The sequence below is a fragment of the Salvelinus namaycush genome, chromosome 15 (genome assembly GCF_016432855.1).
Source record: "Salvelinus namaycush isolate Seneca chromosome 15, SaNama_1.0, whole genome shotgun sequence".
Taxonomy (NCBI): Eukaryota; Metazoa; Chordata; class Actinopteri; order Salmoniformes; family Salmonidae; genus Salvelinus; species Salvelinus namaycush.
The window spans coordinates 10073740-10096873 of record NC_052321.1 but is presented as its reverse complement, the minus strand read 5'-3'; the positions used below and the strand labels follow the sequence as shown (position 1 = coordinate 10096873).

The following is a 23134-nucleotide window of genomic DNA, read 5'->3' as shown; positions in this document are numbered from 1 at the left end:
TTTTGACCTCATGAAACATGGGACACTTCATGTTGCGTTTTTATATTTTTGTTCAGTGTATATTTTTCAGCTGCCAGGACACATCTAAACAATTCAGCTGCCAGAAAGACTCGATTGGCTCGTTCAACTATCTGTCAAGAAATGGGTGCGTTGTAAAAATGGGCGCGTTGTAACTTGATCTTACTGCTATGATTGGATAGAGTGAGGCTGTAACTCTGTTCCTTTTTAGTTCTCCTCACATCTCTCTCCATCACTCATATCACTTGCTGAAGCTACTATGAGAAGTAGCTCAAAGGCAATGCACATTTATAGCTTAATAGCAAATGTCATATCTGACAAGGAGAGCAAGTGCAGAGCAATATTTGCCCGACTTTATAGCGGCTCGGGTTATTGGTCATTCTCTAGTTGCGACAGTCGCGGAGACATTAAGTTATTTAATGTCTGTGCGACAAGGAAAGCGACAGTTGCAGCGACTGTCTAAAGATATTTCAACGGAGTAAAAATGTTATGTTTTGACCAGCGATACTTGTCGCATTCTAATTGTCTACAGACATGTCGTTAGACCAAGTATAAACCGAGCTGAAGTTTCTCACAATACTATAGCTTGCTTTCTAACTACAGACGCTAGCTGTATAGCTAATGCCTGCCATTTGTATAGCTAGGTTATTATTGGGCTGTTTAGTGATAGCTCAGGGCTAAAGGTAACGTTATCTAGCTCGAGCGTGCCTGCTGTTATTTGGTAAATGTAGCTAGTATTAAATTGTTAAATGCTCCAAAATTTGGCTAAATATCCATCCGTATAATGTCAACATGTGATTAAAGCTGTCAGGTAAGAATTATGCATTAAATTTATTAGACATAATAAAGCTAGCTAGTTTCAGCCGATGGCTGTTGGACAAAGCTAGGAAGTAGGTTGAACTAAAGTAATGTGCATGCCATGATGCTTCACTTACCATAAAATAAGCATCACAAAAAGATTGAAGTGGCATAATTCTGGCTTGTTATCAACAGCAGTCTGTGTCTAGAACCATCAAAATATTTACGCTTGGAGACCTATGTCCTCATGCACCAGGCCAGCATTTCCCAAACTCGTTTCTGGGGACCGCAAGGAGGTGCAGGTTTTGGTTTTTGCCCTAGCACTACACCTCTGATTCAAATAATGACCTCATCATCAAGCTTTGTTGTGAGTCAGCTGTGTAGTGCTAGGGCCAAAACCAAAACGTGCACCCCTTGAGGTCCCCAAGACCGAGTTTGGGAAATGCTGCGATAGGCTAATTGATAATGTGCTTAATGAATGCTCTCTGTTCTGTACAATAATAGATTTTGCTAGTATGCCCCGCAAAGAAAAAAAATGAGTTCTCTGACGAGCCATGTATGGCCTCCTTTCGGTTGTAATGCTTGCTTGGCCACTGACACACCCGGCACCACTGTACTCCTCCCTACATCCGGTCAGACTGCAGCAGAGCAGATATCCCAATGTATTTTCCATATCCTCTCTTCTATAGAGGGAACAGGAAGCAGGCAGGAGGTATGTGTGTTCCAGGAAACACACCTTAACCTTTGAACCCTGGTCTCCTCCATGACCGCACTGGTGTCTATGTCTGTGCATCTCCCCTCAGACTGTTTTTTTATTTTCAAGGGCTGACTGCTGACCACACCTTATTACACTTCAACAGTCTTCAGAAATATCTCACTTCCGTTGGGGCTTAGGAGCCATAAGAGGATTACATGTTCGAGTCGAAGCTAACCACATGGGACCTGTATTAGGTGGCTGGTTTGTTGTGATGATTAATTTGATAAGCAGTGTCTGTTACTTTGGTGTAACAGACACTATCAATATGGCATAAGCAAAGAACACAAAATGATGCACTGATTATATAGATGTTATAGCGTAGCATCTCTGAATTTAAACATTGTGCCCATTTTTTTAAACTAATAATAATTATGATTCATACTAAATGCTCCTCTACTGTACTGTTTGATGTTGAAGTCTGCTTGTGGCACACAAAAAAATGTATGTGACCAATAACATTTGATTTCAGTTTTGTCAATCTTTAAAGAGCACAAAGTATGTAGCTTATTTATATGAAATGTTGTGCACAAATTTATTTACATCCCTGTTAGTGAGCATTCTCCTTTGCCAGGATAATCCATTCACCTGACAGGTGTGGCATATCATACCTCACTAGGGTAGGGGCCACTATTTTCACTTCCGGATGAAAAGCATGCCCAAAGTAAACTGCCTGCTACTCAGGACCAGAAGCTAGGATATGCATATAATTGGTAGATTTGGATAGAAAACACTCTAAAGTTTCCAAAACTGTTCAAATAATGTCTGTGAGTATAACAGATCTGATTTGGCAGGCGAAAACCTGAGAGAAATACATCCAGGAAGTGGGATTTTTAAAATGTTTGTAGTTCTATTGAATGCCATTACAGTATCCTTTGACTTAGTACTCAAATTGCACTTTTTATGGCTTCCACTAGATGTCAACAGTCTTTAGAAATTGTTTCAGGCTTGTATTCTGAAAAATGAGGGAGTAAGACCACTCTGAATGAGTGGACCCTACAGTGTCCCAGAGCTTTTTCATGCGTGAGACCGAGAGCGTGCCTTTCTTGTTTACCTTTTATATTGACGACGTTATTGTCCGGTTGAAATATTATTGATTATTTAGGCTAAAAACAACCTGAGGATTGATTATGAACATCGTTTGAAATGTTTCTTCGAACTTTACGGATACTATTTGGATTTTCCGTCTGCCTGTTGTGACTGCGTTTGAGCCTGTGGATTCCTGAACAAAACGCGCGAACAAGAGGTTTTTGTATATAAACAGGGACTTTATCGAACAAAACAAACATTTATTGAGTAAATGGGAGTCTTGTGAGTGCAACAATATGAAGATCATCAAAGGTAAGTTACTAATTTTATCTCTATTTCTGACTTGTGTAAAAAAGATGGGTCTGTCCATATCGGCAGACTGATATGGCCATTTCTTGGAGAGACTTCTTCCTCTCCAGGAGACTGTCAAACAGGTGTTGCCGGGCAGCTTCAATGGTGCTCTTATTCTTCTCACTTTGCTTGGTGAGGTAGATTGCTGCTATAACTTGATGACCCTTTACATACCTAACCATTTCCTTGGCTCTCTTGTAGAGTGTATCCATTGTTTTCAGTGCCATGATGTCCTTGAGGAGCAGATTCAATGCATGAGCAGCACAGCCAATGGGTATGATGTGAGGGTAGGACTCCTCCACTTTAGACCAAGCCACCTTCATGTTTGCAGCATTGTCTGTCACCAGTGCAAATACCTTCTTTGGTCCAAGGTCATTGATGACTGCCTTCAGCTCATCTGCAATGTAGAGACCGGTGTGTCTGTTGTCCCTTGTGTCTGTGCTCTTGTAGAATACTGGTTGAGGGGTGGAGATGATGTAGTTAATTATTTCTTACCCACGGACATTCGAACACCCATCAGAGATGATTGCAATACAGTCTGCTTTCTCTATAATTTGCTTGACTTTCACTTGAACTCTGTTGAACTCTGCATCCATAAAATGAGTAGATAAAGCATGTTTGGTTGGAGGGGTGTATGCTGGGCAAAGAACATTCATAAATCTCTTCTAATACACATTGCCGGTGAGCATCAGAGGTGAACCAGTTGCATACACAGGTCGAGCAAGACATTCATCAGCATTTCTCTGACTACGTTCCTCCATTGAATAAAAAACACTTCTGATTTCAGGAGGACCATGAGTAGTTGCTATCAATAAGGTGTCTGATTCATCATTTTCACCTCAAATAGAAGTAGAGGGACTTTTGTCAGAGGTTGTGAGTGCTGAGGGAACTTTATGCACCTTGCCAGATGATTCTGCACCTTTGTTGTATTCTTCACATATGATTTGGCACAGTATTTGCAAATGAACACAGCTTTTCCTTCTACATTAGCTGCAGTGAAATGTCTTCACACATCAGATAGTGCCCGTGGCTTTTTCCTGTAAAGATTAGAAACAACATTAGTTTAAAAAAACAAATACAATTCCATGTACAGATAAATAGTTAAGCAGTTAGATTAAACAACTCGTTTTGTAAGATGCATGTTTTAAAATTAAACATGTTTGGAAACAGGTGAATTAACACTCCTCAGTTCGGCTCAATCAAGCTAAAACCCACATCGTAGCAAAAACTAACTAGCATAAATTGTTAGCAAGTTAGAAATGATTTAAACACACTTTGCTGTAGGCTACTATTTACTAGTTAACAGAAATTATGTATGTCATATAAAATATATTCACCCCACCCAGTATTGTAATCAAAACTTACCAGAAAGCATGTAGTCCTTGGCTCAGACAGTGTAGTAGTGTGGGCTCAATAGCATCTCATATTTGTGCAAGATCTTGAGAATCAGCTGTACATGTGATGGAAGAATGCACTGTGCATGCAGAGGGTTGCAATTCCATTGAATTGGGGATAGTTTAACCAAAATATGCCGTAACACCTAGAATTGCTTTATGTATCTCACAAAATAGGTTAACTGTTATAAGCTAGCTTTTTTGATGAATTTAAGCAAAATTCCCCAAATTTCAGTACTTAAATTCCCATGGAAAATGTACAGAAGAATTCTGGAGTTTACTGGAAAGTTTCCGACCCTTTGCATCCTTAATCATTACACAGGTGCACCTTGTGTTTGGGACAGTAAAAAGCCACTCTAAAATATGCAGTTTTGTCACACAACACAATGCCACAGATGTCTCACGTTTTGACGGAGCCATTCATCTGCTGCCATCACCTCATGTTTCAGCATGATAATGCACGGCCCCATGTCGCAAGGATCTGTACACATATTGAAGAGCCATTGAGGTGGAGTGAGACAACATTCCACAGGCCACAATCAACAACCCGATGAGCTCTATGCGAAGGAGATGTGCCGCGCTGCATGAGGCAAATGGTGGTCACACCAGATACTGACTGTTTTTCTGATTCACGCCCCTACATTTTTGTTTTATGTACTGTATCTGTGACCAACAGATGCATATCTGTATTCCCATTCATGTGAAATCCATAGAATAGGGCCTAATGAATGTATTTCAATTAACTGATTTCCTTATATGAACTGTAACTCTGTAAAAATCTTTGAAATTCTTGCATGTTGCGTTTATAGTATGTGTTGTGGTTCGTTTCCTTGTTCCTTGTCAATCATTGGCTCATTGGTGAAATTAGCATTATGACAATATCTTTAATTAAATCATTCAAAACCTTTTTATTAATGCAATTGCAGACAGAAGTTGACAATCAGGAACATAGCACGCATGTTTCCGAGTAAGTTCTGCAAAATAGAAAAGGTCTCAAGTTGCTTTTATTAAACCTGAAGTCCAACCTTAGTGATGTCACTGCCTACGTCATTACCTTTTACTCATGAGACCAAAACCATGCTTACACAGCTATATAAACAAGGCTTTTAGTGTTATCTAAAAGCTTAGCAGTAAATGTCCAAGTTGATTTATAGTGGAATGTCTGACTAGTCTTATCTCCTACACTCCCCTGCAGAGTTCTGTCTGTCACACATTTCTGAGTGGTCTCTTTTATAAGAGGCAGAGAGAGAGAACTAGAAAACAACTGTGTAACAATATTAAAACCTCATAATGTATATATATTGTTAATCTGTAGTCTAGGACCCTACAAATGTAAGGAGGGAGGGGTCTTATAACTATATCTATTAATACAACATACACAATCAATTATTCTAATACATCAATCATTTGGTACAGCCTCAATCATGACCCCTAGGGGAACTCCTGACATAAGTAATTGGTTTGAAATCCTCTTTGGCCATTCGCTGACAGCAGCAACAGCAGCGAATGGCTTTTTCCTAACTTAAAATATCCATGTGAGAGAAGTTGCAGAGTAAAGGAGCCAGTCATCTCAGCACTTTGATTGCACCTCAATCCCACAAACTAATAGGATAGCAGAGCCAAGGGTCAGTTCTGAATGTATACACTACGCCATAGGATTAGGCCTACCACTTAAAGGCTTGCAAAGTGTACAGTAAAGCTATCAGCACTATCACGTGTTGTGTTGTGCTTGTTGATGTTTTGCATGGAGTATGAATGTCGAGGGCCTCAGCATGTTCATTTTTGCACAAACATTTTATTGGCCTATTTTTAAAACAGGCTTTTTCCTAACTTAAAATATCCATGTGACATTTATTTCATGCAAGGATATACCATGACATTTCAAATGATTTAATAAAATAATATTTTCAATGTAATTTTTATGACAAGTGCACCATTTAAATTTTTTTTTTTTTTTTTTAAAAGACCGGGAGCCTTCGGGTGTAGCTTGTTGTTTATGTTGGCCAATCAAAGCGGCAAAGAGGCTCAATGTGTAGCAAGTTGAGTGAGAGTTCACTAATGCAATGCAAGATGGAATAAGTCACAGAATTAAAAGTTAGCGGAAGGAGTAGGCTACAACGAGCAACCAATGGGTAAAACTGTTTTATCTGAATGGGGTTGGGGATAATTAATTAGCTTAGCTAGCTATAGGGCTGACCCCATTTGTTTGGTACATCATGATTTCTTTAGTCGAGCAGTCGGTTGCAAATAGTTTATTTATTTCATGGTGCACAAGACACCTGTCTGATTCGTGCCTGTTTGAGTGGACTAATCCATTGCGGAGGCCATGGGGATGGCACAGTCCATCACTCTAAGACGTGTACTGAAATCATATTATTTTTATTTTAGCTTTATTTAACTAGGCAAGTCAGTTAAGAACAAATTCTTATTTTCAATGACGGACTAGGAACAGTGGGTTAACTGCCTTGTTCAGGGGCAGAACGACAGATTTTTACCTTGTCAGCTCGGGGATTCGATCAACTTTTCGGTTACTAGTCCAACGTTCTAACCACTAGGCCACCTGCCGCCCCGGTATACAGTGCAGTCAGGAAGTATTAAAAGCCCTTCCCTTTTTCCACATGTTGTTTGTTATGTTACAGCCTTATTTGAAAAAATGTATTTTTTCCCCCTCATCAATCTACACATAATACCCCATAATGACAAAACAAAAACAGGTTTTTAGAAATACCTTATTTACATAAGTATTCAGACCCTTAGCTATGAGACTGGAAATTGAGCTAATGTGTGTCGTGTTTCCATTGATCATCCTTGATGTTTCTTACAACTTGATTGGAGTCCACCTGTAGTAAATTCAATCGATTGGACATGATTTGGAAAGGCACATTCCCATCATGTGAAATCCATAGAATAGGGCCTAATGAATTTATTACAATTTACTGATTTCCTTATATGAAGTGTAACTCAGTAAAATCTTTGAATTTCTTGCATGTTGCGTTTTATATTTTTATTCAGCATATTACGCCACATCTGGTCAGCTCGTCTTTCAGTAAGGTGACAGCCCGCTTGGAGTTTGCCAAAAGGCACCTAAAGGACTGACCATGAGGAACAAGATTCTCTGGTCTGATCAAAGCAAAATGTAACTATTTCGCCTGACTGCCAAGCATCAAGCTTGTAGCGTCATACCCAAGAAGACTCGAGGCTATAATCGCTGCCAAATGAGCTTCAGCAAAGTACTTTGTAAAGGGTCTGAATACTTACATAAATGTGTTATTTCAGAAATTGCAAAAAAATCTGAAACAGTTTTTGTTTTGTCATTATAGGGTATTGTGTGTAGATTGATGAGGAAAAATAATATTAATACATTTTAGAATAAGGCTGTAAAATAAAATGTGGAAAAAGTCAAATGGTCTGAATACTTTCCGAATGCCCTGCATGGTTCTATTATGAAAGAACAATGGTGCAAAATAATGTTATTTTATAACAAATGCGCTTTCTCCCGCGTTGGATAGCGGTCGCTGTCCGCAGTTCTGAAACATCAGTTGCACTATTGAATTTTGTCGCCTTTTTCTTGTTGCTATGTGCGTAATGGCAAAGTTACCCAGCATTTTGGTGTTGAGAACAATGCGGTGGAGGCAGCAGCAATTTGAGGAGCTGAGAAAATAGCCCTTGCCTTAATTGTCTAAGAAAAGTGAGGAGTGAGGAAACCCCAACTTAAATAGGTCTGTAATCAACAGCCTAACTGTTAAATGTGCCTGACTTTATAAATCATCCATATATATCTACAGAAATAAGACAGATCCTGCTTCGATTGCATGTTTGCGGGTTTGTTTAAAAGCCTACTGATTCCGTGTGCTCCAAAGCCTCCCGCAACCACATGTCGGATAAAGCATTTTCACAAATTTGTCTGTTTTGAATCTTTGCTATGCTGTAATAAAAGCTTTACACACACTATTACTTATAATTCATTTAGTGTTTACATTGTTACAAATGGTCAGAAAAATATTGTAATCTAACAGTACCTGTATCACAATACGTGCGCAGCTCTTGCTCCTATACCCTCCTGTTATTATTATGATCATCATTATAATAAATAATGCCATCATTCGTAGGCTTAGTATAGCTGCATTGTATAACCACCATTGAGCTGTAAGCCTAAGAGCGCATCCTGTTTAGCTGTACTAATGGCATAACTTACTGAGGCCTATATGTCAATATATAGGCTACTGTATCAATTAGGGCTGCCCCCCCCCCCCCCCCCAAAAAAAATATATATGTGTGTAGACCGAAAGTCGTTGGTTCTTTCGATCAATTGATTGGTTAAAACTTTTAAACGTTTATTTTTCCATATATAGACACACCCTGTGTCTTTTAAGAAAATCAAATATATTGTCTGATGCTGTTTGATGAAATAAGACACAAATTACTCAAGAGGGAGCAAGAGATCAAGATAACCAGAAATGAAAAACCTGACCCAACCATCCTCCTGCTAGCTTTCGCAGATTCTGCCATTACTCTCCTGAAGTTGCCGGTAATAGGCTACATGAGGAGTCGGCAACCTTTCTCATGTGGAATGCTAATGTAATGTGGTTAATCAAAATTCTATCTAAATTAAAATTATACTTTTAAGGTTTAACTTTTATTGCCATTGCCGACTATGTAAAAATAGCCTACATAAAGCCAACAAATATAAACATTGCAGCCTGCAGGTAGAAAAATATCCTGATTTTTAAAATCAAATATCCTATCACATTGTTGCAGACAGGCCATGTGTAGCCAAACTTGAAACATTGTATCAACTTGGTTCCGGCCCAAAGCTAGCACTAGTGAACTTGCGTTGTATAAAATATTCTGGGTCCTCAAAGTTTCCAGCACCAGTGAGTTTGGGACAGACACAGCTGTAGGCTATTTTGCGGAAGGGATGAGAGCTCATCAGGGAGGCCTATTTTAGGCCTACGCTTCCACTGGATCAGAGTGTTACATTTTTCGCTTTCATGCTGAGTGGTTATTGAAAGGGAGAGAGCTGGAAAGATTTTTCAAATACATTGAGGAAAGGATTGTCCTCCTCAATGGATGTAAAACAGACTTTGTTTGCTTGCTGTTTGAGGTGAAGAAAACATTACTTTGAGAAGCTCTACAGGTCATTAGTGGTGGTGCATTAAGCCAATTAGAAATACTATCAGATCCCTAAATGGGCACATTTATATGCCTACATTTGCACACAGGCCAGGTATCCTATAGGCCTACTTCTATGCGTAATCAGGTGCGCATCCTTGCTCAAAATTGACAGTAGCGCGCCAAACAAAAGAAAATGACTACACTTACAAAACTCGTAAATGGAATGAAATTAACCAAAACTTGTTTCTCAGAAGTGTAGCATAGGTTGTGTGCTCTGCAAACAACGTGTCCACTCTGACAATGACAGCGGTAAAATACTGTAATAATAATATATTGAATGGATTAACAGAAATGACCATGACCAAACAATCATTGTAGATTAGAAATGTATAGGAATTAAAGCTAAATGTAGGCTAGTTCTAGTGATACATGTAATGGTGAATTGATAGACTAATAATCAAGGCAAACAATTCACACAATGAAGTTATGAAACAATGAATGTGCACAAATTGGCGGGAGAGAGCGCATTCCGGAGAGAGACGTGCATTTTAGCCACACTCCCCTTCTTGGACTGTGCCATCCACATGGCCTCCGCAATGGATTAATTCACTGAGCATAAATCAGACAGGTGTCTCATGTGCCTTTTTTAAAATAAATAAATATACACAGTACCAGTCAAAAGTTTGGACACCTACTCATTCAAGGGTTTTTCTTTATTTGTACTATTTTCTATTGTACATTGTGGAATAATAGTGAAGACATCTAAACTATGAAATAACACACATGTAGTAGACAAAAAAGGGTTAAACGAATCAAAATATATTTTATATTTGAGGTTCTTCAAAGTAGCCACCCTTTGCCTTGACAGCTTTGCACACTCTTGGCATTCTCTCAACCATCTTCATGATGTAGTCACTTGGAATGTATTTCAATTAACAGGTGTGCCTTGTTTAAAGTTAATTTGTGGCATTTCTTTTACTTAATGCATTTTGAGCCAATCAGTTGTGTTGTGAGAAGGTAGGGGTGGTATACAGAAGATAGCCCTATTTAGTAAAACACCAAGTCCATATTATGGCAAGAACAGCTCCAATAAGCAACGAGAAACGACAGTCCATCATTACTCTAAAACATGAAGGTCAGTCAATCCGGAAAATGTCAAGATCTTTGAAAGTTTCTTCAAGTGCAGTCTCAAAAACCATCATGATGAAACTGGCTCTCATGAGGAGCGCCACAGGAAAGGAAGACCCATCGTTACCTCTGCTGCAGAGGATAAGTTCATTAGTTACCAGCCTCAGAAATTGCAGCCCAAATAAATGCTTCCGAGTTCAAGTAACAGACACATCTCATCATCAACTGTTCAGAGGAGACTGCGTGAATCAGGCCTTTATGGTTGAATTGCTGCAAAGAAACCACTACTAAAGGACACCAATAAGAAGAGCAATGGACATTAGACTGGAGGAAATCTGTCTGATGATTCCATCCACTGTGTCTTTGAGACGCAGAGCAGGTAAATGGATGATCTCCGCGTGGATGGTTCCCACCATGAAGCATGGAGGAGGAGGTGTGATCGTGTGGGGTGTTTTGCTGGTGACATTGTCAAGAATTTATTTAGAATTCAAAGCATACTTAACCAGCATGGCTACAACAGCATTCTGCAGTGATACGCAATCCCATGTGGTTTGCGCTTAGTGGGACTATCATTTGTTTTTCAACAGGACAATGACCCAACACACCTCATGTGTAAGGGCTATTTCACAAAGAAGGAGAGTGATGGAGTGCTGCATCAGATGACTTGGCCTCCACGATCACCCGACCTCAACCCAATTGAGACGGTTTGGGATGTGTTGGAGCGCAGAGTGAAGGAAAAGCAGCCAACAAGTGCTCTGCATATGTGGGACCTCCTTCAAGAGTGTTGGAAAAGCATTCCAGGTGAAGCTGGTTGAGTGAATGCCAACAGTGTGCAAAGCTGTCATCAAGGCAAAGGGTGTCTACTTTGAAGAACCACTTTTTTTGGTTACTACATGATTTCATGTGTTTTTTCATAGTTTTGATGTCTTCACTATTATTCTACAATGAAGAAAATAGTAAAAGTAAAGAAAAATCCTTGAATGAATAGGAGTCCAAACTTTTGACTGGTACTTTTATATCGAAGGCTATGTGTTGTATAACATAATTAGATTTTTTGGTCTTAGGTACATAACATTTATTTTATTGTAGGGCTCATAAAATGTATTTTATTGTAGGGCTAATTTTGCATCAGTATTTAATTTCAAAACTAATCAAATCTAGACATTTATATGCTTTAGAATGAGACTTCCAATTTTTGCAGGAAATACCAGATTAACAAGGAGAGAAGAAATGTAGTGTTGGGATGGAACATTTTTAAAACACCAGGAAAATATTCAACCCTATTCCGGTCCTCTCGCAATGGCAAATCCTCATTTTGGAGAGATGTGTAGGTCCTGTCCTTTCCCAATGGAAAATCCCAATTTACAGGATCAGTCATTCATGAAGGGAATAACAAGATAATGGAAAGCAATGTACACACTAGGGTTGCACGTACTCACATGGTTGGATGAATTTTGTCATTCATAGAATTGTGTTTATAGGCTTCTTGTTTATCTGGAGGAAGTATGGAACATAGCATATTTATTCGATCAGGGATGTACAGAAGGAAGACCTGTCTATAGATGAATAGCTTCGTAATACTTTATTAAACTTGTCCTAACCCACAATGGAAAACTCAGTATTTTGTTGTTGGCATACATGTTATAAGGCTTCTATTTCCTGACTCTTCTCTTCATGTTATGCAGAGCCCACCAGGTAGCTGTGGTTAGCCATGGAGGATGGTAAGCCAGTGTGGGCGCCCCACCCCACCGATGGGTTCCAGCTGGGCATGATTGTGGATATCGGAGCTGACACCCTCGCCATCGAACCACTCAACCAGAAGGGCAAGGTCAGTCCGACTCGGCACAGTTTAGAACACGTGTCAATCCCGTTCCATGGACGGCAGAGTGCCTGCTTTTTTTTCTTCTCTCTCCCTTGTATTTGATTGATCATTAAAGGTCATTGATTAGTTAGGAACTCGTCTAGGTCGTAGTTGGACTCCAATTTTAAAGGAAATATCAAAAACCGACACACTCGACTCGTCCCTCCATGGAATGAGTGTCTGTTTTATGTTTTGTATTATAACATCCTCATCACACAACCTTCATTTTGCTCTCTCTCCCCACACACGTTCCAGAGCTATCATTGGGTCAGTAGCTGAATAACATAATATATATTGTAACGCTAACCTCTGAACATTTGGTGTCATTGTAGGTTAGATTATTGGCTGGCACACTGCAGCCATGAAGGTTCCCCTTTCAGAAAGACCTGAATTAGGGCTGGGCAATATAGCCTAAAAATCATCTCTCTATTTATTTATTTATTTTTTATTTATTTTTTCAAATTTAATAGCGATTCACAATATACACTGAGTGAACAAAACATTAGGACTGCTCTTTCCATGACATAAACTGACCAGGTGAATCCAGGTGAAAGCTATGATCCCTTATTGATGGCACTTGTTAAATCCACTTCACTCAGTGTAGATGAAGGGGAAGAGACAGGTTAAATAAGGATTTTTAAGCCTTGAGACTTTTGAGACATGGATTGTGTATATGTACCATTCAGAGGCTAAACGGTCAAGACAAAAGATTTAAGTGCCTTTGAACGGGGTATGGTAATAGGTGACGGGCACACCAGTTTGAGTGTGTCAAGAGCTGCAACACTGCTGGGTTTTTCATGCTCAACCATTTCCTGTGTGTTTTCAAGAATGGTCAACCACCCACAGGACATCCAGACAACTTGACACAACTGTGGGAAGCATTTCGCGGACAGTGTTTAATTTAAATCAGGACTGGGCTAATCCTACTTAAATTAATTCAGATAAAAAAAATTGCTTTCTGAGACATTGCTTAACTTCAGATTAATTAGTTCCTAGGCTAGAGAGTCCCAGACTAAGGTAAATAGGGACTAACCAGTTAATCTTTTTGAAGCCTGATTAGATTAATGATGTGCACTTGGTGCTGACTGGAGGATGTTTAAACAAAACAGGAATGGGATGTTAATACAGAAGCATTGTGTGGAATTGGAGCAAGTCACCTAAACCAAATAATGGACAGAGGTAAAAGAAAACATTCAACGAATTTCAGTGACTTTAAAAAAAGCCTGTTGAAGCGAGTTCTCAAACCACCCAATTATGGAGAACAAACCGCATGATTCATCAACCCCCCGCAAAATATATAATAATCCCTGAACTACCATTTGTAATGAATTCAACTCAAATTAAAAAGTAAACAAAAGGACGCTAGAACAACTTCAGGTGAGATACAATTCTTTTTTTTGCCCACTTTTCAAATCAAATCACATTTTATTAGTCACTTGCGCCGAATACGACCGGTGACAGTGAAATGCTTACTTACAAGCCCCTAACCAACAATGCAGTTTACAATAATACAGATAAGAATAAGAAAAAGAAGTAACAAGTAGTTAAAGAGCAGCAGTAAAATAACAATATTGAGACTATATACAGGGGGGTATCGGTACAGATTCAATGTGCGGCGGCACCGCTTAGTTGAGGTAATATGTACATGTAGGTAGAGTTATTAAAGGGACTATGCATAGATGACAACAGAGAGTAGCAGTGGTGTAAAAGAGGGGGAGGATGGGCAATGCAAATAGTCTGGGTAGCCATTTGATTAGATGTTCAGGAGTCTTATGGCTTGGGGTAGAAACTGTTTAGTAGCCTCTTGGACCTAGACTTGGCGCTCCGGTACCGCTTGCTGTGCGATAGCAGAGAGAACAGTCGATGACTAGGGTGGCTGGAGTCTGACAATTCTTAGGACCTTCCTTTGACACCGCCTGGTGTAGAGGTCCTGGATGGCAGGAAGCTTGGCCCCAGTGATATACTTGGCCGTTCGCACTACCCTCTGTAGTGTCTTGCGGTAGGAGGCCGAGCAGTTGCCATACCAAGCAGTGATGCAACCAGTCAGGATGCTCTTGATGGTGCAGCTGTAGAACCTTTTGAGGATCTGATGACCCATGTCAAATCTTCAGTCCCCTGAGGGGGAATAGGTTTTGTCGTGCCCTCTTCACGACTGTCTTGGTGTGCTTGGACCATGTTAGTTTGTTGGTGATGTGGACACCAAGGAACTTGAAGCTCTCAACCTGCTCCACTGCAGCCCTGTCGATGAGAATGGGTGTGTGCTCGGTCCTCTTTTACAAATCAGTCACTTTGAAATGTTAGTTTTCTTGTGTAACACAACACAGTGGGGCCTAAATGTATTTGTGTGACAGAAATATAACACAAACAATATCATTACTAGTATTATTCCTATATTGTCTTTCTAATTTCTACTTAAAGAAATCTACTTAAAGAAGACAAATGCTGTTGCTCGTAGGGAGCGTTTCAAGACTGGTGGCGGTCCCCCAGTAAGACCATAGACAGATGAGCTGGGGGACGTGTTGACCGGGATCATTGATAGCCAGCAACCCCTGGAAGGTATTCCCGATGATGACCATTTGGACGGTTCAGATGGGGGACCGTTCCAATCCTCATTTGGTTGGACACATTCATTCAACATGTGCCATCCCAGGACTGCAGGGAATATGTAATGTTGTCAGTCATCTCTTGCATTCCCATAATAAAAAGTATCTTATGAACTCAACTCTTGAAGAAATAATGTTCTCTAATGCAGCCATGTAATAATTTTCTAGAGATAGATCACCATAGCTTTGTCTTAAAACTTCTACGGGATAGGTGTCCCTAAACCGGGACGGTTGTTGCTAATGTGTGCTAATGTGACTAAAATGACGTTGTATTTAACAGCCAACTTTCCGGACATAGACATGTCTTACATGGGCAGAAAGCTTAAATTCTTGTTAATCTAACTGCAGTGTCCAATTAACAGTAGCTATTACAAGGAAAACATAGCATGCTATTGTTTGAGGAGAGTGCACAACAACAACACACTTATCACGGCAACTGGTTTTATACGTTCATCTCTGAAGGTAAATAATGTACTTACATTCAGTGATCTTGCTCTGATTTGTCATCCTGAGGGTCCCAGAGATAAAATGTAGGACAGGTTTGTTTGATAAACATTTATTTTATGTTCAATTGTAGGAACTGGGTTCTCCAGTTTGAACCCCTGCTGTCTCTGGCTCCACACCCACCCCTCCCGGCCATCTAGATGTGTGAAAGTTAATATATAAGCTAATGATTACATTCCTGGGAGTGTGTAAACGTACTTTTTTTATGACCATAGCATTTTTGTATGGTCTATATTTATGTACTTGAACATGTATCAATTGCCCAATTCGGCACATTTAGGCCAACTCCTGGCAGACTTCATACAAAATATTGTGCAGTAATGTAATTCTTCACTGGATCAGTCTGAAACTTTGCGCACACACTGCTGCCATCTGGTGGCAAATCTAAATTACACCTACAGTAGAGTCCTCTCTGAATGTATGGCCTTTCTCTTGCATTTCAAAGATGGAACAATAAAAATAAAGGCATGTTTTTTTTGTTCCTATTGTCTTTTACCAGATCTAATGTGTTATTCATCTACATTAATTTCACATGTCCACAAACTTCAAAGTGTTTCCTTTTTAAATAGTATCAAGAATATGCATATCCTTGCTTCAGGTCCTGAGATACAGGCAGTTAGATTTGTGTATGTCATTTTAGGTGAAAATTGAAGAGGGGAAAAAAGGGTTCGATCCTAACAGGATGAAGGTCAACCCACTACATCTGCAGTAGCTAGGAGGGAAGACTGTGTCACTAACCTGGGCTGGCAACAAAGACCGAGGCTGAGCATGCATGAGAAACTAATGGATTTAAAAGAAGAGATGTATATGAAAAAGCATATCCTTTTGTGTTGAGTTGGCTATGAAGGATGAGAAGAGAAACATGAAGCAGCAGCAGTACCAATGTTCTTCTCAAACCAGAACCAGTTTTGGGTCCTGATATTTCCATTTTGTGAATTAAAACCGTTTTTTTTTAACCTATCCATGGCCATTGTTTGCTTCAATCGCTTGAGTTATTTTTGTTGTGAGAAATGTAGCATAGCAAAAGCATCTCTGCAGGTTTGTCCATTGCTGTCATTGTCTGCCTCAACCATGGGAACATCTGGGTCATCCTCTTCAATGTGAGGATCTGGGCATCCATGCTGGTTGAGGTAATTGTCAAGCACTGATGTTGCAATTATGACAATACAGCATCTTCTTGGTTGGAAGAGCAATGTGTTTCTGAGACTCTGGAAGCGACTCTACTACACCTTTGGTGCAGATAGGAGCTTGGTTGTACCGTTTTTGCTCAGGTCCTATTGCATAACAATGGGGGATAAACATGAAGTTGGTCTGTGCATACCCCTAGTCACCAAGTATGATTCCACTGTTGTCCTCCTTCAAGCTGAGCATTCAAAGAGGAGTTTTGAAAGTCCTTCAGTCACGAGTTGCACTCTTCCAACGTGCAATAGTGTTGGAGAACTACAAATTGATTTTATCCTAAATAATTCTGTGGTTTGCTCATGTCTATAACCGCCCTTCTGTCTGGCCTTGGTGGTGCTTTTTGATCTTCATTGAAATAGGCCAGGTAATCCATTCTCCTCCATTGCCAAGGTCAACCTGGCGGCCAACATCCATTAATCTGAAGTTAAGCCTGCCTCTGTCCAGGTTTAATTTAAGCCTTCACTTAGATCTAGATTAACTCTAATTGTCCTTCTGGAAATCAGACTTTTTAAATCTAGACTAGGGCAAGTCTGAGACTATTTTAAACCATGTCTGAGAAATGCAATTTCAGATAATCCAGTTTAAAATGGGAATTTCATCAAGGATCATGCTTAATCTGTGTCTGCAAAACAGCCCCTCAGTGTATATCTCGATGTTTTCTCTAAATAAGCTTTGTTTCTTTACTGATTTCTCTGAACTGTTTATTGTCCTTGTCTGCCATTGAACTATGATAAAGTCATTGTTGGGTGATTTTAATATACATGTTGACAAAGAGACTGACTCCAAAGCCCATGAATTTATGAATCTTTTGAGCTCTTTGGACTTTATCCAACATGTTACTAAGCCCACCAATAACTGTGTCCATACTCTGGACCTGGTTATTACCAAGGGGCTTTAGACATTCTCTATTGTTGATGTTGCTTTATCTGATCACCGCTCTGTATTGTTTTTACAACCATGTTGCCCATAGCACAGGGTAGAACTGAAAGCATTATTAACACTATCTTACCTCTGACGTTGCTACAGATTTTGAGTGTATCATGTGGTGGCATATTTCTGCATTACCAAATAAGGAGAGTTACAAACTTCACACACCAGTCAGAGTTATACTTAAACTACATCTTTAATAATAAGAGCTTTGCAATAGCCTTTTTGACTTTCAATGATGCGCTATCTCTAATGAACCATTGAAAAGTACCAATAGAAAAGTACAAAGATCTTTTATAGCCAAGATACACCCCTCTCAACCTACATGACGAACCACAGATCTTAGGAACAGTTCACAAAGGTTAAGATTTGTTTGAAAGATATCTATAAAACATAGCAGACAGTTACTGCTGTGTCAACAGTTTTCATTGTAAAAACCAGTGTCTGGCCCTCCTACTCCAAACTGGAACCGTCTCTCCCTGGTACGGCATAGAACAGAACCATTAGCTCATGTTCTCTGGAATGCTCTTTAGGTTTTATCACCCAAAGACATCGTAAATCTCCTCTGTCAGTGTTATCTCATAGAGGCCCATCCTCAGTAGAACACACTCACACAATAGTTAACAGAATATTATATTCTGTCGAATAAAACAACCATTATAATGCAATACAAGCATTATAACATAATCTTGCAATTTTCCACGACAATCAACAATGTACTCTACCTATTCTGCCTTCCTCTTGTGATGATTTTGTTGAACTTTAATAGCAAATTAAGGGCAACCATTGACGCCATAAGGTTGAAAAAGGTCACATCTAAAAGGAGAACCCCTTGGATGAGTGAGGAAACTAATAAATTAAAGTGGTCCCGTGTGGCTCAGTTGGTAGAGCATGGCGCTTGCAACGCCAGGGTTGTGGGTTCAATTCCCACGGGGGGACCAGGGTTCAATTCCCACGGGGGGACCAGGATGAATATGTATGAACTTTCCAATTTGTAAGTCGCTCTGGATAAGAGCGTCTGCTAAATGACTTAAATGTTAAATGTAAATGTAAAGAGAAATTCGAGAAAGGCAGAGCGGAAGTGGAGAACTATGGATTTATTTTCCCTGGTTGACGCCGATGGTCAGGAAGGAGATCACAACTTAAGCCTTCTACCTGCCTTCACGATCCTATCCCCACTACCTTCTTCAAAACAGTTTTTAATTGCATATCTGTAGAAGGGGATTTCTTGACAGCTTTGCACACTCTTGGTATTCTCTCAACCAGCTTCATGAGGTAGGCACCGGGAATGCATTTAAATGAACAGGTGTGCCTTGTTAATTTGTGGAATTTCTTTCCTTAATGCATTTGAGCCAATCAGTTGTGTTGTGAGAAGGTAGGGGTGGTATCAGTTGTTCAGAGTTCAAGTAGCAGACACATATCAACATCAACTGTTCAGATGAGACTGTGAATCAGGCATTCATGGTCAATCTGCTGCAAAGAAACTACTACTAAAGGACACCAATAAGAAGAAGAGCCTTGCTTGTGCCCAGAAACATAAGACATGGACATTAGACTGGAGGAAATTTCTCCTTTGGCTTGATGAATCCAAATTTGAGATTGTTGGTTCCAACCACCGTGTCTGTGAGACGCAGAGTAGGTGAACGGATGATCTCCACATGTGTGGTTCCCACCGTGAAGCATGGAGGAGGAGGTGTGATTGTGTGGGGGTGCTTTGCTGGTGACACTGTCTGTGGTTTATTTAGAATTCAAGGCACACTTAACCAGCCTGGCTACCACAGCGTTCTGCAGCGATACGCCATACCATCTGGTTTGCGCTTAGTGGGACTGTCATTTGTTTTTCAACAGGACAATGACCCAAAACACACTTCCAGGATTTGTAAGGGCTATTTGGCCAATGATAGTGATGGAGTGCTGCCTCGGATGACCTGGCCTCCACGATCACCCGACCTCCACTCAATTGAGATGGTTTGGGATGAGTTGGACCGCAAAGTGAAAGTAAATCAGCCAACAAGTACACAGCATATTTGGGAATTATTTTAATACTGTTGGAAAAGCATTCCTGATGAAGCTGGTTGAGAGAATTCCAAGAGTGTGCAAAGCTTTCATCAAGGCAAAGGGTGGCTACTTTGAAGAATCTCAAATATATTTTGATTTGTTTGACACTTTTTTGGTTACTACATGATTCCATATGTGTTATTTCATAGTTTTGATGTCTTCACTACTATTCTACAAAATTGTAAAAATAAAGAAAAACTCTTGAATGAGTAGGTGTGTCAACATTTGATTTGATTAGGATCTCTTTTAGTCCCCATTTGGACTAATCTTCCAAGCGTCTTTAAACATTAAAATACAATTTATAATACGAACACATTTCCACATATAACGCACTATTACAAACATACATAATATACTAACATAATAACCCAATAAATACTCAATCTAAAAAAATATTGATTCTTCATCTACTATAGTCCCACAACATTTCTATGTATTATATTTAAATCGTTTTAAAATAATGTTTAAATGTATATATTTTAAGGTTTCTGGTTTGCTCAGTTAATTTATTCAATTTCTTTATTGCTCTAAATCTAAATGTTCTTTTGCCTATTTCTTTTTTCTGTCTGGACAATGCATAGATGGTGGACAATCTATTCTGAGTATTTACGGAATGTCTGTCTCTTACCAACTGAATAGCGCTGTGAATAGAACTTGGCCGTTTTAAATGATGTATATTATGAAATAAAATAAGCATGTTCCTTTCAATTATCTTATCGATTGATGACCAACCAAGAACATTGCGCATGACTGCAACAGAAGAACCATATCTCCACCTTAAAACAATCCTTGCTGCTTTGTTCTGTGCATTCTGCAGCCTTCTAACTTCATTTGATGATGCATTTCCCCAGACCACAGAACAGTATTTCACCTGACTCTCAATTAATGCTTGTGTTATTTGCTGAATAATTTTTCCTGGTAAATATTTAGTTATCCTTCTGATTATGCATGCTGTTTTAATATTTATTTTTTTACATAGATTAGTTATTTGAGACGACCATGATAAGCAGTTCTCTAGCTGCACCCTCAATAGTTTGGTTTCTGCCACTTCTTCAATTTGTACTCCTCCCATACTTAATTGTATCCCATGCTGTTTTGGCCTTTTCCTAGTGGAACAGACCAACATAACTTTGGTTTTCTTGGTGTTTAAAACAAGTTTGTTTTGGAAAACCCACTCCCTAATATTCTCCAAATCTCCTTGTAAAGCTTGCTGTACCTGTTGAACCGATTGTCTTGCTGTATAAATTGTAGTATCATCTGCAAATATAGTAGCTTGAGTTTCAGCTAAGGCATAGGGAAGGTCGTTGGTATATATTAAATAGAGAAGTGGCCCAAGGCAGCTGCCCTGCGGTATTCCACAGTTTAACACATGAGGGGAAGAAAATGAACCATTGATATAGGTGGACTGTTTCCTGTCAGTTAGATATGACTGTACCCAATTCAATGCTACCTCCTTAAAACCATAATGCATTAATTTTGTCAAAATTAGCTGCACTGAAATCTAAAAATAGTACACCCACAAACTTGCCATTATCCATAGCATTGAGCCACTGGTCAGTCATGTCAACCAATGCAGTGGTAGTGGAATTTGCAATAAGCATGCTGATTGGCTGTAATCAGATCATTCTTTTCCATGTACTCCCATATTTGTCTACTCACAATACCCTCCAATATCTTACTGAGTGTAGGGAGTAGACTAATTGGTCGACTATTGGCAGGAGTAATGGGTTCTTTGCAATCTTTCGGAATAGGACACAGTTTCGCATGCTTCCATACATTTGCAAACATCCCCTTTTCCAGTGACCAATTAAATATTTATCTCAGTGGAACTGCAATCTGGGGAGCAGCACAGCGAAGCAAAAAATTGTCCATAAGACCATAACCTGTAGATTTACCATCAGGTAATGACTTCAATAGGTTTAACACCTCCTCCACTGACACCGTTTGCAGACTTAAAGAGCAGATCTTGTTGCTCATAATATGATCATCAATCCATTGGACAATAGCTTGTTTGGAAGAATGTATGTTTACATTGTTGCTCAGTAAATTAATTTTATTTGTAAAAAAAATCTGCAAAATGATTGGCAATATCAACTGGTTTTGTTATTATTCTCCCGTCAACCTCCACGCTAGATGGGCATGATGAGATAGATGTACCAAGTAAGCCCTTAACTGTGTTCCATACCTTTTTAGAATAATTTTTACAATCAATAAAAGTTTGTTGTAAAATAACTTTTTTCCCCTTTCGATTCAATTTAACTGCATAATTACGTAATGTTCTATAATTCTGTTCATCAATTTCTAATTTTGACTTGGCTGCTAAGACGTTTGCCATATTTCTTTGAGAAAAATCCTCACCCAGTTCATCTTCAATCCATGGAGATGGACGAGCACCAACTGTACTCTTTCTTATAGGGGCATGATGGTCCATTACCTCAGTGAGCAAATCAATAAAACATTCTGTAGCATGATTTAAATCATCCTCTAGATAAATCAGCTCCCAGGGTACAGCAGCCAAATCATTTAGAAATAGCTCATGATTAAATGTTTTTAAATGTATCTTAACCACAATCCTAGGGGGTTTCTTTGGAACCTTGGTGTTCATGGTTATGGTCACAATATTATGGTCTGTCCAGCCCACTGGCATTGATCTGGCTTTTAAGCATTGCAATGGTATATTACAGAAAATCAGATCAATGCATGTGTCTGAACGATGACCCAACTTAATTGATGATCTAGTAGTATCATTAACCATTTGTTTCAAACCACAGTTCTTGGCATATCTCATCAATTTTGTTCTATTCAAATTATTGTAATCCTTCCAATTTATATTAAAATCACCCAAGATAAATACATCTCTGTTACTATCTGTGGCCTGCTCAAACGCAGTGCATAAGTAATCCAGATAGGACACCTTAGAGCTAGGAGGTCTATACACACATCCTACCAATATGGGTGCCTGGTGAAGCAGATGTACTTGAGCCCCATAGTGCCTCTATTTGACATATATCGTCATCCCTCCTCTTAAAGGGTATATGATTCTGAATGTACAGCGCTACACTCCCACCATTCCTATTCCTGCCCCTTCTAAGTAGACTATATCCATGAATGTTAATTTGGCCATCATTAACAGATGCATCTAAATGTGTTTCGGTCAAAGCTAAAATATGAATATTGTTTATGTTGACCAAGTTAAAAACCTCATGTATTTTGTTAGGAAGGCTACATACATTAACCTGAGCCATATGTAACCCTTTCCTTATCAAGTGGAGACCAATAGAGCATGTATTCATTATAGTTGAAGTTGTCATGATACACTACAACACACAAACTCGCATTTGAACATTAAATTAAAATAGCCAGGGAGTTACTCCAGAGTCCCGATACAATTGCCCGTTGATATAAAGTTTAT

The 23134-nt window shown here is 39.3% G+C and overlaps 1 protein-coding gene across 1 annotated transcript in view; it reads left to right on the top strand.

Moving 5' to 3' along the window:
• The window catches only part of LOC120060180 (unconventional myosin-VI-like), a 123923-nt gene that overhangs the window by 14153 nt on the left and 86636 nt on the right, over nucleotides 1-23134 (top strand). The window contains exon 4 of the mRNA XM_039009311.1: nucleotides 12273-12415. Within this exon, the coding sequence (XP_038865239.1) occupies nucleotides 12299-12415 (117 nt within the window). The 5' untranslated portion in view covers nucleotides 12273-12298. The remainder of the gene's footprint in view (nucleotides 1-12272; nucleotides 12416-23134) is intronic.